This window comes from Solanum verrucosum, unplaced genomic scaffold, assembly GCF_900185275.1.
Source record: "Solanum verrucosum unplaced genomic scaffold, falcon-dt-bn FXZP01000040.1, whole genome shotgun sequence".
NCBI classification, from domain to species: domain Eukaryota; kingdom Viridiplantae; phylum Streptophyta; class Magnoliopsida; order Solanales; family Solanaceae; genus Solanum; species Solanum verrucosum.
Window position 1 is genome coordinate 1915630 of NW_026020323.1, and position 14877 is coordinate 1930506.

At 35.0% G+C, this 14877-nt stretch overlaps 1 protein-coding gene across 1 annotated transcript; it reads right to left on the reverse strand.

The window, feature by feature from the left end:
- Nucleotides 1–338: 338 nt before the first annotated feature.
- Nucleotides 339–11124, reverse strand: LOC125835453 (UDP-glycosyltransferase 71K1-like). Its single transcript, XM_049514580.1, is given in 2 exon segments — nt 339–1459; nt 10800–11124. Coding segments are annotated over 2 exon segments (1446 nt in total).
- Between the last annotated feature and the right edge of the window lie 3753 nt (nt 11125–14877).

Here is a 14877-nt window from a genome sequence, read left to right on the forward strand (position 1 = left end):
AACTATAGACAACTTGAAGTACAGACTCCCTTCATATAAAGACCGACTAGCAACTTCTAATATATAGTTCAAAGAAATTTCAAGATCATTAATGGAAGCTTCTTCAACATGATCATCAAATTCAAAATCGGAATGCATCCCATAAGGATCATGAACTATGTAATGCATTCTATAATTTTGGACATTAGGTTCACCATCCTACTACTTTCACTAACAACAAAGTATTGAAATCTATCAAACTATTATCAATTTCTCAATGACTAGTTAACATTGTATACTATTTTTAAACCCCTTTTAATGGAAATGAAGCTTAACAATATCTGGTGAATGTAAAAATTCTAGGTATCAAGAATAGTTTCAACGAATTGTCCTAGAGAAATGAAAGAAGACCCACCTTCCGTCAACGCCTTCCTGCAAATCTCTCCCATGTCCTTGACTCTCTTCCTCAGGGAGTTTTCGCTGTCCATTATGAATCTTATAACTTTCTCAATCTCCTCTGCCTTCACAATTCCGCGATGATCACTATCGTACATCCTGTCATTCAATGTCAGCTCCACTGCCACCTCAAGATCTCTCACCACTTGAAACGCGTTAATGTGTTGTTCTGCATAAAGGGGCCATGTCACAATTGGCACTCCATGCCATACACTCTCTATGGTTGAATTCCATCCACAATGAGATACAAATGCTCCAGTGGCTTTGTGAGCCAAGATATCAACTTGGGGTGCCCATCCACATACTATTCCTCTGGTTTTCGTCCTCTCCAAGAACCCTTCCGGCAATATCTCCTCTACTTTTGAAGTTTCAGCATCCACAGGTGGACCTATTGACCACAAGAACCTAACCCCACTTCGTTCAAGTGCACTTGCCATCTCGATAAGCTGCGGTTGCTCAAAAATACCCGCGTTTCCAAAGCACAGAAAAAGAACAGAGGAAGGTGGCTGCTGGTCTAGCCATTTCTTGATTTCTTCATCTTCGGACTTTGAATTCCCTTTAGCATTTTGTGCCTCATGGTCAAGAAGAAATCCTACTGTGTAAACTGGAGGTAAATCAGGGTCAGATGCTAAGCTATTGACAGCGTGACTTTCGAATTCCTCAACTGTGTTGATGAAAATTCCTTTGGTTTCTTTGTACCTGACACCATGATTGCGGAATGAGTCATAACCTTCCTTGATGAATGCAAAAGTAGGCAAAACTTTTGAGGATACTGGATGAGCATAGGCTGCAATATTTAAGTTGCCATCAGATGGGTTAAATTCTCTCCCAAATTGTTCATGCCAAACAGATAAGTAAAACAGGAAACCAAGAACACCAGCACCACAAGAATAAAACAGATAGGAAGGAATGTCAAGTTCATTTGCTACATCAATCATTGAACTGCAAAACATATCAATGACTAGTCCAATGATTTTCGGGTTCGAATCAGTATCAGGCCATGGCTTGTTGCTGATAATTGCATCTTTGTTGGGATTTATGCAGTTTTGATGATTGACTGTAACACCCCAGAAATTTTTTCGAACTAAGACTCGAACCGTTCACCGTAGTGAGTGAGATTTTACAGAGGAATTTAAATTTCTTATGTGTTAAGTTCACTAGATATAGCACCTTGAGTTCGAAAAAGAAACTAAATTGGAAATAGCAAAAATCTGAAATTTTGCAAGTTATGCTTAAGTATGAGTTTTGGGTCGACTTCAAACGACCATAACTCCTAGCTCAGAATGATTTAGGTGTGCTACTAGGTACCGTAGGAAAGACCTTTGAATTATCTTTCCAACGCCGCCAAGTTTGATAAGTTTCGAGGTCGGATGAGTGAGCTATGACCTTTTGAAGATAGGCTGACCAGTTAAGGAAGGTTTGCCGAAAATAGTAAGGGGTACTTTGGTCTTTTCCTTACCCAATCAGATTTAATTCATTTTTAGTAATATTTTAAGGGTAATCCTATTAGCTTCAGTTTTATAATTCTAAAATACACCTAGGGTTTTAGTTGAGAGTTCAAGAAGAGAAAAGAAGAGAAAAGAGGAGAAAAGAGGAGAGGATCAAGCATTCGTCGAGATTCTTGCGTGTTGTAGTGGATTTTCGCCATGGGTTTGATCCCTAAGAGGTATGTAAGCTTCCATAGTGTTGGGTTCTTTCACCCACATGCCAATCATGATTTATTCAGCGTAATTTCGTTCTTGAAATTTAAGGATTTAAGTTCTTGATGAGTTCTTGACAAGTGTTCTTGAAGTTTCATTAAGTTTTGATGTAAGATTCTACTTGGGTCAACTTTAAACGACCATATCTCTTAGAATATTAATAGTTACGTGAGCCATAACCTATCCAATTAAAGGTAATTGAATCTACTTTCCAACCCCACCAATTTCACGTCAATCCAAAATCTGAGTAAAAAGTTATGACTATTTTAGTAACCTATACAGTGCTGTTACGAATTAGCCGACGGGAAAATATTGGAAATAATCGGTTTTTGTCTTTTTACCTCCAAGAAAACCATCAACGAATTTCTTGACTAATAAAAAGCTCAAAACAATCAGATTTTCATCTTCACTCATGAAAATCATAATTTTTGGCCATAGAGATTTTAAGAAACTAACTCGAGAATCTCAAGAAAGGTCTTCTTGATTGTTTACCTTCAAGCTAGGGTTTCAAGACTTCTAATCAAGTTCTTCTTCAAGATGAAGAATCTTGTTCTTCTAGGTATGTAAGGCTATCATAGTGTTGGACTAGTTCGTCCTCACGCCCTACCTCTACTTTCAGATCAGTAAAAGAGTAATCTAAGATACTTTCCCTAGATTTGAGTATTCTTGAGATAAGTTGATTTTGAGTTCTTGAATTCACGTTTATTTTAAAATTTATATTCCTAATTATCGAATAGCTATATTGTTATTGAGATCCTTCATATCATGAATCATAACTCTTGAATTCATAATTCAAATTCAAGAGAGAGTTAAGAGTAGAGTTCAAGAAAGCCTTTGAGTTCAATTGTGAATCCTTTGAGATCAACTATCGATTTGAACTAAGTTTTGAGGAAGTAAGTCAGAGAATGAGAAGAGTCACATACATGAGTTTCATAATGTTATTTAGACCATCGAGTGGAGTTGTTTCATGCCCATAATTTCTGCATGAACTTCGTAAGTTGAGTGTCTTTGAGAGGAGTAGTATCTTCAAGTCCTAAGTCTTGAGTATTGAGTTCCTAATCCCCTTTGAATTGTTCATGCCCATAATTCCGCATGAATCCTATAAGTCGAGCAGTCTTGAGAAGAGAAGTATCTTTGAGTCCTTAAGTTGAGTCGTTCATGGTCATAATTCCGCATAAACCCTCTGAGTTGAGCATTCTTGAAATGAGTAGTATTATTGAAGTTCTTGAGTTCCAAGTATTTGAGTTCTATCTGTGGTTATTGAAAACCTTGCATTGAGTCGTTCATGTCCATCATTCGACACGAACCACATTTTAAGAAGTCTTTTACAAATGCTTTACCTTTGTTTTAAGACTTAAGTTTTGAGTTCAGTAAAGAGTGAAGAGTAAAGTTTGAAGTCCTTTTCTTCAAAAGTATATGGGGACTAAGTATTCCCAAAGAGTTTATAAATGTTTTCACATTTAAATAAGAACGGAAACTGAGATTTCCAAAGAGCCTTCGGGTTAGTTTTCAGAAAAAAGTAATAGCTTTCTAAATGAAGCAAGTAGGGAAACTGAGATTTCCAAGATAGCCTTTGAGCTAAGTTTTTGAGCAATTATCTCAAATCAGCAGAAAGAAGTATGTTTTTAAAACATAAGAGCTAGTATATTTTTGGGAGTAGTATTGAGCACCGATATGGGGGAGAGTTCAAACAACTCACAGCCCCCATAAACCATGTAGCCATCATGGGTAGAAAATGGTCATACTTTTTAGATGAACCCTTTTCACATAGACTAGTGGATCCATTAGTTGTTCAGGTCCTATACCTTTGGCCGAGTATAGGACGCGCTGGCAGCGTGAGGTAGATCGCTGTATCATCACTATAGCTCTTATGTGATGGTTGTCAGTTAGAGAAACTCCCACAGAAGTTATTGTATTTTTATATACATCAGTTTATTGTATTTTTATATACATTTCAGAGTTATGTTGTATGCTTGCATACACACAGATTTGACAACATGTTTTTAAACAGTTTGTTTCTTTATATTGCACTTGTTCTAAATTGCTTTATATTGAAATGAGTTCAGTCATATTTAGTTGAGTATTCAAAGTTGAATATCCAGAGTCGAATATCATATCTTTGAGTCGAATATCATATCCTTGAGTTGAGTATCTAATCTCGGAGTTGAGTATCTTATCCTTGAGTACTTCTGAGTTAAGTAAGTTTGAGTAGTTTTGAGTACCCTTGAGTATTCCTTGAGTTGAGTAAGTTTGAGAAGAGGTAAGTATGTTTCATTTCTATCAAGTTTAAAGCTTATGTTTATGTTTTAGAATTCCTCTTACATACTCGTACATTCCACGTACTGAGCCATTTGGCCTGCATCTTCTCATGATGCAGACACAGGTATTCAGGATCATCAACATGAGCTTCGTTGATACATCCGAGAGTTCGAGTTAGCTATGGTGAGCCTCCTTGCTTTTGGAGGATTTCATTTACCTTTCAGTTATATCAGTTGTTAGGATGTCGTGGGTCTTGTCCCGACTTTCATCTTTATCAGTCAGAGGCTTTATAGATAGTCAGTATAGTTGAGAAGTCTGTATCATTTATTTTATTAAATGTTTTAAAGATTAAAGTTGCCTTTTTATGGCGAGTTGTATATATTTTATTATACAGAGTTTTCTTTGGACTTAAAGTTTGTATTTAAGTTTTATGAACTTTTATTTCAGTTTTTAAGCTTTGTATGCTTGAATTAGTTTTCCACTTGTAGTCAGCCAGGATGAGGGTTCGCTTGGGTACCAACAATGGTCTTCGAGTGCCGGCCACGTCCAGGGTGTAGGCTCGGGTCGTGACATTGACAAAGAAAGACAAAACACGTCAGTCAATATGGTCCAAAGGTGCACTGTCGCGAGCAGTTAAATTCAAGAAAGCTTTTAGAATGAACAAAGACAAGAGTGCAGAAATAAAGAAATGGATAATGTTAATTTCGTGAGAAAACCCAAGGAAATAAACATTTGATGAATTGAAGAGAAAAAATCAATGAGTTTGATTTGAAGAAGGAGTATAAAGAGGCAAAGAGTTTTAATTGAAGAAGGAGTCTTACTTAAAGTAGAACTCTTCAAGTTATTGCTGAATTGAAGTGTTGGAGTTTGACTACAATACAAAAGAATCAATGAATGTAATTTGAAGAAAGAGTCTAAAGAAGCAAGGATTTTGAATTGAATAATGAGAAGTAGAACTCTAAGTCAAGAGAGTTCAAGTCAATGAGGAGTTTGAAGGAAACAACAACTCTATGAAGAATTGTGCTTAAATAGAGACGAAGTCGTCCAGAATACTTGTGCATTTACAGAGCAAAAAGAGCAATTGAGAAATTGACTTCGCAAGTGCTACCAGCGAACTGAAGGAACACATCGAAGAACCTAATCCTTCCACAGAGTTTATGTGTTAGGAGTTTTTCTTTGTGATTAAGTCTTGATGTAATCTTAGTTTAGTGAGTTATAAACTGAATTAGAAGTGTTTTCTTCATGTTGTGATAACTCGAAGAGTTGGGAACACATACCTTGGGAGGTTTGTGTTGAAGGTTAGGAGTTAGAGTTAGTTCTTAGGATTACAAGAGTTGTAATCTAAATCCATAACTTGTAGTTAAGGTAGGTTGCAAAGTTTGTAATATATCTTTTGTGGAGGCTCAGTGATTTAGTGAAGTTGGAGTTAAATCATGTAGGGGTACATGTCATGGTTTTTTACACGTTTTGAGCCGGGTGTTTTCCACATAAAAATATTGTGTTTTTACTTACTGTCCTTACTGCTTTGTTGGAACACATTAGGCAACCTGTTTCACACTTAGGCAAAAAGTTAAAATCAGTAAATTACTAGATCGTGCAGATTATCAATTGGTATCAGAGCAGGTTATCTTATAAAGGCTAACACCTAAGATAAGATCACGATGAATTCTGCACCACCTATTGGGCATAATGAAGGACAATCAACCATCCAACCACCAATGTTCAACGGATCACACTGTGGGTGGTGGAAGGCACGCATGGAGGACTTTATCCAAGCTGAAGACTATGAACTATGGGATAGAATAACTACAGGACCAACCATCCCTATGAAAACTGAGGAAGGAGCTAAAGTTCCAAAGGTAAGGGTTGAATTCACTTCTGGAGATCTAATGGCTCTCAGGAAGAATGTGAAAGCCAAAAACATTTTTGTTTGTGGCTTAGGACCTGATGAGTATAATAGGATCTCAAATTGTACCACTGCTAAACAGATATGGGACGCACTGGTAAATGCTCATGAAGGAACCAGCCAAGTCAGAAAATTTAGAGTGGCTATGTTGTTCACTGATTATGAAACCTTCAAGATGAAGGAAAATGAATCCCTTCTATAGATGATTACTAGACTTACCACCCTAATCAATGAGTTATCATCCCTAGGAAAGGTTCTTACCACTGAGGAACAAGTTGATAAAGTTTTAAGAATTCTACCAAAGACAAAATGGGATGTCAAAGTTACCGCCATCAGGGAAGCTAAAAACATCTCCATCATGACACTTGATGAACTAGTAGGAAATCTTAGAACATATGAGATGAATATGGATGGTCTGAAGAAAGAGGAAGTGTTTAATGATAAGTCACTAGCCTTGAAAGTATCTGATGGTGAAGAATCATATCTAGATGAAGACCAAATAGCCTTCTTGGCAAAAAGCTTTAAGAAGTACATTAAGAAGGGAAAAGGAGTCGACAAGAAGGAAATGAGTAACAAGAAGTGGTCGAATGAAAAATCTCTCTCCGGCTATTATAAGTGTGGAAAGGCTGATCATTATGTCAAAGTATGTCCTCAATGGGAAGTAGAATAGAGGAAAGAAAGAATTGAAAAAGAGTTGAAAGAGAAGGCTGGTAAACAAAAGATAAGAGAAGAGTGTGCTATGGTAGCTGCTTGGGGTTCAAGAGCTGGAGATTTTGATGATGATGAGATAGATGAGATTGCTTTCATGGCTATTGGAGATTAAGACACGGAGGAAGAAGAAGCAAACTCTGAGGTAAGTATCCTTGACTTGAAAGAAAAAATGCATATTTTGTCTAAAAGAGAACTAATTAGCATGATAAGTAGCTTATTTGATGATTTTGAAGAATTAACCTGTGAAAGAGATCAATTATTTAAAGATTTTGCAGATAAAAAAATTGAGTGCATGGATCTCAAAAACTGCAAAACTGTAATTGAAGAAGAAAATTGTTCTCTAAAGAAACAGGTTAATAAACTTGAGTCATCAAAGTTGAATTTGAAATCTGAAATTCTTAAGTTGTCCATTATTGAAAAAGGGAAGATAAATGATGCTGGGAAGAAATTAGAACATGATTTAAAAGAATGCAAAATTGATTTTTTCAGTGAAAAAGATAAGGTGAAAAAACTGAACCTAGAAATTTCCAGGTTAAAAATGGATCTTGAAAAGTCTAATAGATGGACGAATTTCTCCAAAATTGTTAAGAAATTGAGTGATAGGGTGCACAATGAGAAGGCTGGTATAGGATTCCATAAAGGAAATACTATCTCTGAAGATTTGTGTTATATTTGTGGTAAAATTGGTCATCCAACTACTGAGTGTCCAGTTGCTAATGATTTTAGAAAAAGAAATACTAAATTCGCAAATGGAAACAGATTTATACCTGTTGGCAGAAACAGGTCCACTAACCAGTTGCCTAGATGGGCGAGAAGAAATTTAATTCACCCTTTTGATCATAAGAAAGGACCCAAGCTTGTCTGGGTTCCTAAGACTAACCCTTAAGCTATTTTGCAGGTGAAGCTAAAAGGAAGCAAGTGATTTAATTCACATATATTGCATGCTTAAGAGATATCAATCAAGTCAAACAAAAGTTCCTTTCGCTCACTTCTCAAAAAAGAGGGAATGTGTCATTTAAAAAAAAAGAAAAAAAATATGAGGATTAAAGTGAAGCTGATGAAAGTGCATTGGAACACGTTGTACCACATGTTTCATTTGTTAAACAAACGAAGGGCATATTGATAGGGGGAACAATGAATCTTGAAACTGATTTATCCACAAAAGTATGTGGTTGCTGGATCACGTTGTTCTTTGTCTAACAACAATTGATGGATTGTGACACTAAGTAGGGAGCATTATGAAAAGAATAAGTTAGACTTGGGGATGATTAAGATTGCATGAGCTCCCCTCAATGATTGACTAGAATAATTGTTCTCCTTAATTTTATGAGCTAAAATTTTATTCAATTCAGTCTTACACATTTATTTGTGTGTCCCAATTCCAGATCCTTGACTTGTTTTAACCTAATTTTATATTAGATTGTGCAGAAAAATGGTGAAAACAAGCAACAATGATCACAAAATTGCTCTTATCAGGTATGTTATATATTGATAAAGGTTAATATTGTATAAAGTGAAACAATTGAGCACTCAAGTTTCATGTATTAATTGTTCTAATACAAAATAAAATAATCGGCAAAGCTCAAGAGTCTTATTCTTCCAAATTGTTCTCTCTCACTTAGCCCTCTTGATTTTTTTTCAAGTTTAAATAAGATATTCACCAAAGTACATCTTTTGATATTTGTGATGATGTCCTCTTCAAATTGCTCTTAACTTGGTACATATATAATTCTCATTTGAGGAGGGAAACCTAGTTCCTCATTTTCAGTTCATGAGGAAGAACCAACTCCAGAAACACATTTTTTTCTATTCCACCTTGAACTCCCATCTAGAAATCATAAGTGTCAAGAGGATGCCATTATTAAAGAAGATCTTAGAGCTAGCATGAAAAAAAAAATGACATGATTCCATAGTGAGTTTTGAGGAATATTCAATTTCAATCTAAGCATGGACTTTTCAAATAAAATTAAAAAGAAAAAAAGAGGTTATTCAATAGATGAACCCTGTTGATCTACATGCCTCGTGAGGAAAATTGATACCCCAAAGAAAAGGTTGAAGTAATATTTTCACTGATAAAATTGTTGAATTGGAGGCTACTCATGCAGCTTATGAGAAAGAAAAAAAATGTCCTTCGGATAAGAATTTAAGCTCTACAGGCTATTCTTCATGAAGAGAAAAAAAAATGTCCTTCGGATAAGAATTTAAGCTCTACAGGCTATTCTTCATGAAGAAAGGGATGAAAATGCTGAAATAATTCATTGGTTGACACAATTATTGCCACTTTTCCCTTCTTCTCTTCACTTTTCAATGTTAGTGTCTCTAGCTATATTCTACTCTTGTCCAGTGTTTGTTTTTTGATTAGTGCTCAATAGTTTTTGCTTCATTCGATATGACTTCAATCTTATATAGTACATTATCTGGCAGTTTAATGGAATGATTATCTATTGCTTTAATGACTCTTATTCTTGCTCTCTGTAATACATTATTATGTTGCATGAAGTTGTTATCTGATTGTTTTGGTGATAGCCAGTGGCCATGAATAGTTTAACTGATCAATCTAGCTCATATTTTATAGGATTTACATAGCTTTTCAATGATGTCAAAAGGGGGAAGATAAGAGTTGTGCAGTGTTTATAACCTATTGACTAACTTGTTTCATGTTAGTATTTCATGCTTCAGTGTCTACAGATAAAATTGTTTGAATGCACAAAGAAAATAGGTTTGTCATTATCAAAAAGGGGAATTTGTTGGGATTTATGCAGTTTTAATGATTGACAAAGAAAGACGAAACACGTCAGTCAATATGGTCCAAAGGTGCACTGTCACGAGCAGTTAAATGCAAGAAAGCTTTTAGAATGAAGAAAGATAAGAGTGCAGAAATAAAGAAATGGATAATGTTAATTTCGTGAGAAAACCCAAGGAAATAAACATCTGATGAATTGAAGAGAAAGAACAGTTTGATTTGAAGAAGTCTAAAGAGGCAAAGAGTTTTAATTGAAGAAGGAGTCTTACTTAAAGTAGAACTCTTCAAGTTACTGCTGAATTGAAGTGTTGGAGTTTGACTACAATACAAAAGAATCAATGAATGTAATTTGAAGAAAGAGTCTAAAGAAGCAAGGATTTTGAATTGAATAATGAGTCTTACTTGAAGTAGAACTCTAAGTCAAGAGAGTTCAAGTCAATGAGGAGTTTGAAGTAAACAATAACTCTATGAAGAATTGTGCTTGAATAGAGACGAAGTCGTCCAGAATACTTGTGCATTTACAGAGCAAAAAGAGCAATTGAGAAATTGACTTCGCAAGTGCTACCAGCGAACTGAAGGAACACATCGAAGAACCTAATCCTTCCACAGAGTTTATGTGTTAGGAGTTTTTCTTTGTGATTAAGTCTTGATGTAATCTTAGTTCAGTGAGTTATAAACTGAATTAGAAGTGTTTTCTTCATGTTGTGATAACTCGAAGAGTTGGGAACACATACCTTAGGAGGTTTGTGTTGAAGGTTAGGAGTTAGAGTTAGTTCTTAGGATTACAAGAGTTGTAATCTAAATCCATAACTTGAAGTTAAGGTAGGTTACAAAGTTTGTAATCTATCTTTTGTGGAGGCTTAGTGATTTAGTGAAGTTGGAGTTAAATCCTGTAAGGGTACAGGTCGTGGTTTATTACACCTTTTGAGCCGGGTGTTTTCCACGTAAAAATATTGTGTTTTTACTTACTATCCTTACTGCTTTGTTGGAACACATTAGGCAACCTGTTTCACACTTAGGCGAAAAGTTAAAATCAGTAAATTACTAGGTCGTGCAGACTATCAATCTTTAACAAGGGGTCGATAATTTGCTATGAAAAGAGAGATGTAGTTCTCAAAAGACTTGGCTAGTTCTTCTGAAGATGGTGGTTCAATTTGAGCAAGTGTGATATATCTAATTCGACTTCCCTCGGGAGCAGAGGAGCTTCGCTCGATGTAGGCATTTATGCTAGCATCCCATGGTGATCTTATAATGAGAATTGTTACATATAGCCTTTCATCTCTATTAACCAACTTCTCTGCAAACTTGCATATTGAAACAAGGTGACCGATGAATGGGGTAGGCACAAATACCAGCTCTAATTTGCTCATCTTTGGAACTATCTAATTAATCAGAAGATGAAAATGTTTGAAAAAAATAAAAAAGATGGGAAATATTTATGTATTTCATCAATGCACTGTACTGTATTTATACATGGGAAAAAGAATCTTTTCCTAAGAGCATTCTATCAGTGGTATATTTTCTAGAAGGAAAGAAGATCTATCGGGTCGTACATTTATAAGAAGGAAAGAAAATCTACACGTTGTACATTTATAAAAAGAAAGAAAATTTATCAGTTGTACATTTATTAGAGAAAAAAATCTACCAGTTATACATTTATAAAAAAAGAAAGAAAACTTGCCAATTGTACATTTTATAAAATAAAATAAAAATCTATCAGTTGTATATTTATAAGAAGGAAAGAAAATGTACCAATTGTACATTTATAAAAAGAAAGAAAATCTATATGTTGTACATTTGTTAAAAGGAAGGAAATCTACCCGTTGTACATTTATAAAAAGAAAAGAAAATTTATCAATTGTACATTTATTAAAAAAAAGAAAATCTACCAGTTGTACATTTATAAGAAGGAAAGAAAATCTACCAATTGTACATTTATAAGAAGAAAAGAAAACCTATCAGTTGTACATTTATAAAAAGAAAAGAAAATCTACTAGTTGTACATTTATAAAAAGAAAAGAAAATCTACTAGTTGTACATTTATAAGAAGGAAAGAAAATCTACCAGTGGTACATTTATAAAAATGAAAGAAAATCTACCCATGGTACATTTTTGAAAAGGAAAAAGAAATGTGTATAAGAAAATAAAATAAATATTTATTTACACTTTTTATTACCCATGTGTCTGGATCCGTTTCTAATTGTTTGTGCACATGTCTTTCTTTAATTTTGTTTGGGCAATACGTTATTCATAATAGAATTGGCTAATTTGAGCTTTTCCCTTTTCTTCTTATTTTGATTTCTTTTTCTTCAATTTCCATCTTTCTTCTTCTTTAGGCAAAGTTGATTTATGAGAATTGGAATTAAGATGTTCATGAGATGAAATTCTAGCAACCCCTCTCAAGATGGAGGGGAGACCTACAACACCCAACTTGCGAAGAATAGACAAATGAGAAGGTCCTTAGAGAGGCTTGGTGAACAAATCGATCACCTGGGAAGAAGTTGGAACAAATGATAGAGAAATTAGACCAGAAAGATATTGTTGCCATACAAAATGGAAGTCCAACTTGGCGTGCTTAGTCCGTTCGTGAAAACTGAGTTTTTTCGCAATGTGAATGGCGGATTGGTTGTCGGAGTGCACTGGAACTGGAAGAGATAATGGGATTGAGAGATCTCTAAGTAATCGAACAAGCTAAGTCAGTTCCCCAACAACCCGATGTATGGATTGATACTCCATTTCGGCAGACGATAAGGAAATTGATGTAACACCCTGAAAATTTCTAAGCTAAGATCCGAACCATTTTTCATTTACGTATAAGGTCGTATCAGGTGATTCTTAAATCATTCTTAGGTGTTAGGGTGAATTTTTTAGTGTGGGAATGAATTTGGATATTGATTAGGGTCAAAAGAATCTACTAGCACAAAGTTGAGTTGCAAGCTTCCTTACCGATTGAGTTTTGATATAAGGTTTCAACTTAAAATGCTCATATCACTCATCATATAATGAATTAGGTGGCATATGATCAGTCAAATTAAAGGTATATGAGTCTTTTTTTAACTCTACCAAGTTTGCCTTATTTTGAGTTTGGAGTAAAAGGTTATGATCGTTTTATTGGAACATGTCTGGATTGAGAAATTCGGCGAGGACACCTACTCATTAGGCGACTCGCCAAATGGGTTGGTGAATCGCCAAATTAGCTCGTCGAAATGTCCTAAAAAACTTAAATCTCTGTCTATTCTAACGATCTAAAGCCCCATTTGGTGAACCACCCAATATTTCAACGAGGAGACCTCCAAATCACCGATTTGTACAATGAGATACATTAAAAGGTCATTTTCTTTGATATTATGGGCTTTTTATGTACCTAGAAGGGTATTCTTGACCTTTTACCCTCAATTAACTTTCCAAAGTACATGATATGAAATTCCAACACCCTTTGAAGATGGAGGGAAGACCTGCGACACCAGTTTGCCGAGAACAAAGAAATGAGAAAGTTCTGAGAGAGGCTTGGTGAAAGAATCAACCACCTAATTAGACTAGAAAGATATTGTTGCCTCACAAAATGTCAGTCTAACTCGACATGTTTAATTGACTCATGAAAAACTGGATTTTTCACAATGTGAATGGTGGATTGGCTGTCCAAGTGCACCAAAACTGGAATAATTTGTCACAACCCAAATATAGATGTGATGGCACTTGTCTATTCTCACTAGACAAGTCAGCCTCAACCCAACAAAATGAAAGAAAAGTGGAAAGATAAAGCAAGAATAAGATAAAAATGAAAAACTTATTCATTCTACAATAACCCCAAAACTTGTTTGTCACATGTACAAGCCACTAATATTATAACTCCCCAAATTTCCAAACTATGACCCGAGTTGTTCTTTAAATGCATATAGACTCCAAATCCGATAATTTCTAATGTTTGATAGATATTTAAAATAATTTGTTTTTTTTGGGAAGATCTTGGATGTGAATTAAGGTCATAAGAGATTCCTAGAGTATTAAGATTTTGTTGCCTAATAAATGGAAAATGAAAGGTTGTGAAGCCCTTATTCCAACGCCTTCGATTGTTTGTCAATCCAAGTTATGTGCTAAAAGTTAAGCCCATTTTATTGAGCACTACGGATTATGTGCGATCCACCGCGCAAAGTGGATATCAACCGCACGGGCAAGTGAGTGTTACTATAAGGGTCGCGCAAAGTGCCACGTGAAGTAGGCCCCAATTGCGCAACTGCGCACATGCTTTGAAATTATTTAAGTTTTCTCTCCCTTTCATGTTTTAGGAGAGGTGTTTCAGTCATTTCCTCATCCCATAACCCTAACCATGACTATTAACTTCCCCCAAAGTCATATTCTAGGAGATTCGATAAGTTACGATAAACGTTCTCCTCTTCTTCCTCAACACTTCAAGAAGTAAGATCTAAGGTTAATTCTCAAGGACTCTTTCCTAAGTTCTTCGTCAAAAGGTATGTTTGAACACTTCATACTTCAAACTACTAAGGAAGATTCATATTTTATTTTACTATTCATATTTTCTAAATTACGAATTGAGGTAAGAGTTGAGAGACAATTTTATGAAAATTGATTACAAATGTTCCTCTCTTGTTAATTGTGCTCAAATTACTTTATTATGGTTTATAAACTTGGATTATCGATTGTAAATGGGTGGATTGCATCATATGATTTTGAAAAAGGGGGTTTTCCTATGAATAATGGATCTGAGAATGTATGAGTCTTTCAAAAGTTTTGGTTTAAAATGATTAACAAAGGGTAATTTTCTATCCCGATTAAATGCTTATGATTTTGCATTTTATATGTTGTCTTATAATTTGGAAAAACTGTATGTTGGCATTGAACGAAATATTTTGACATAAATGAGTCTTTGATTTTCAAGGGATGGGTTATGAGTTTTAAATGATTAACTATGAAATTTGACATGGTTACAATGGCTTTCAAGTCTTGGTATGACAATACCAATGGGAATATGCATTATTCAGATATCTCTTAATAAATGAAAATATGTAAAAGTTTTAAATGGGGGCTTAAAGAGAGTCTGGTAGTATCACCGAGAAGGTGTATAGTCTTTGTGAATCATCACCCGAAACCACGTTTGCCAATGT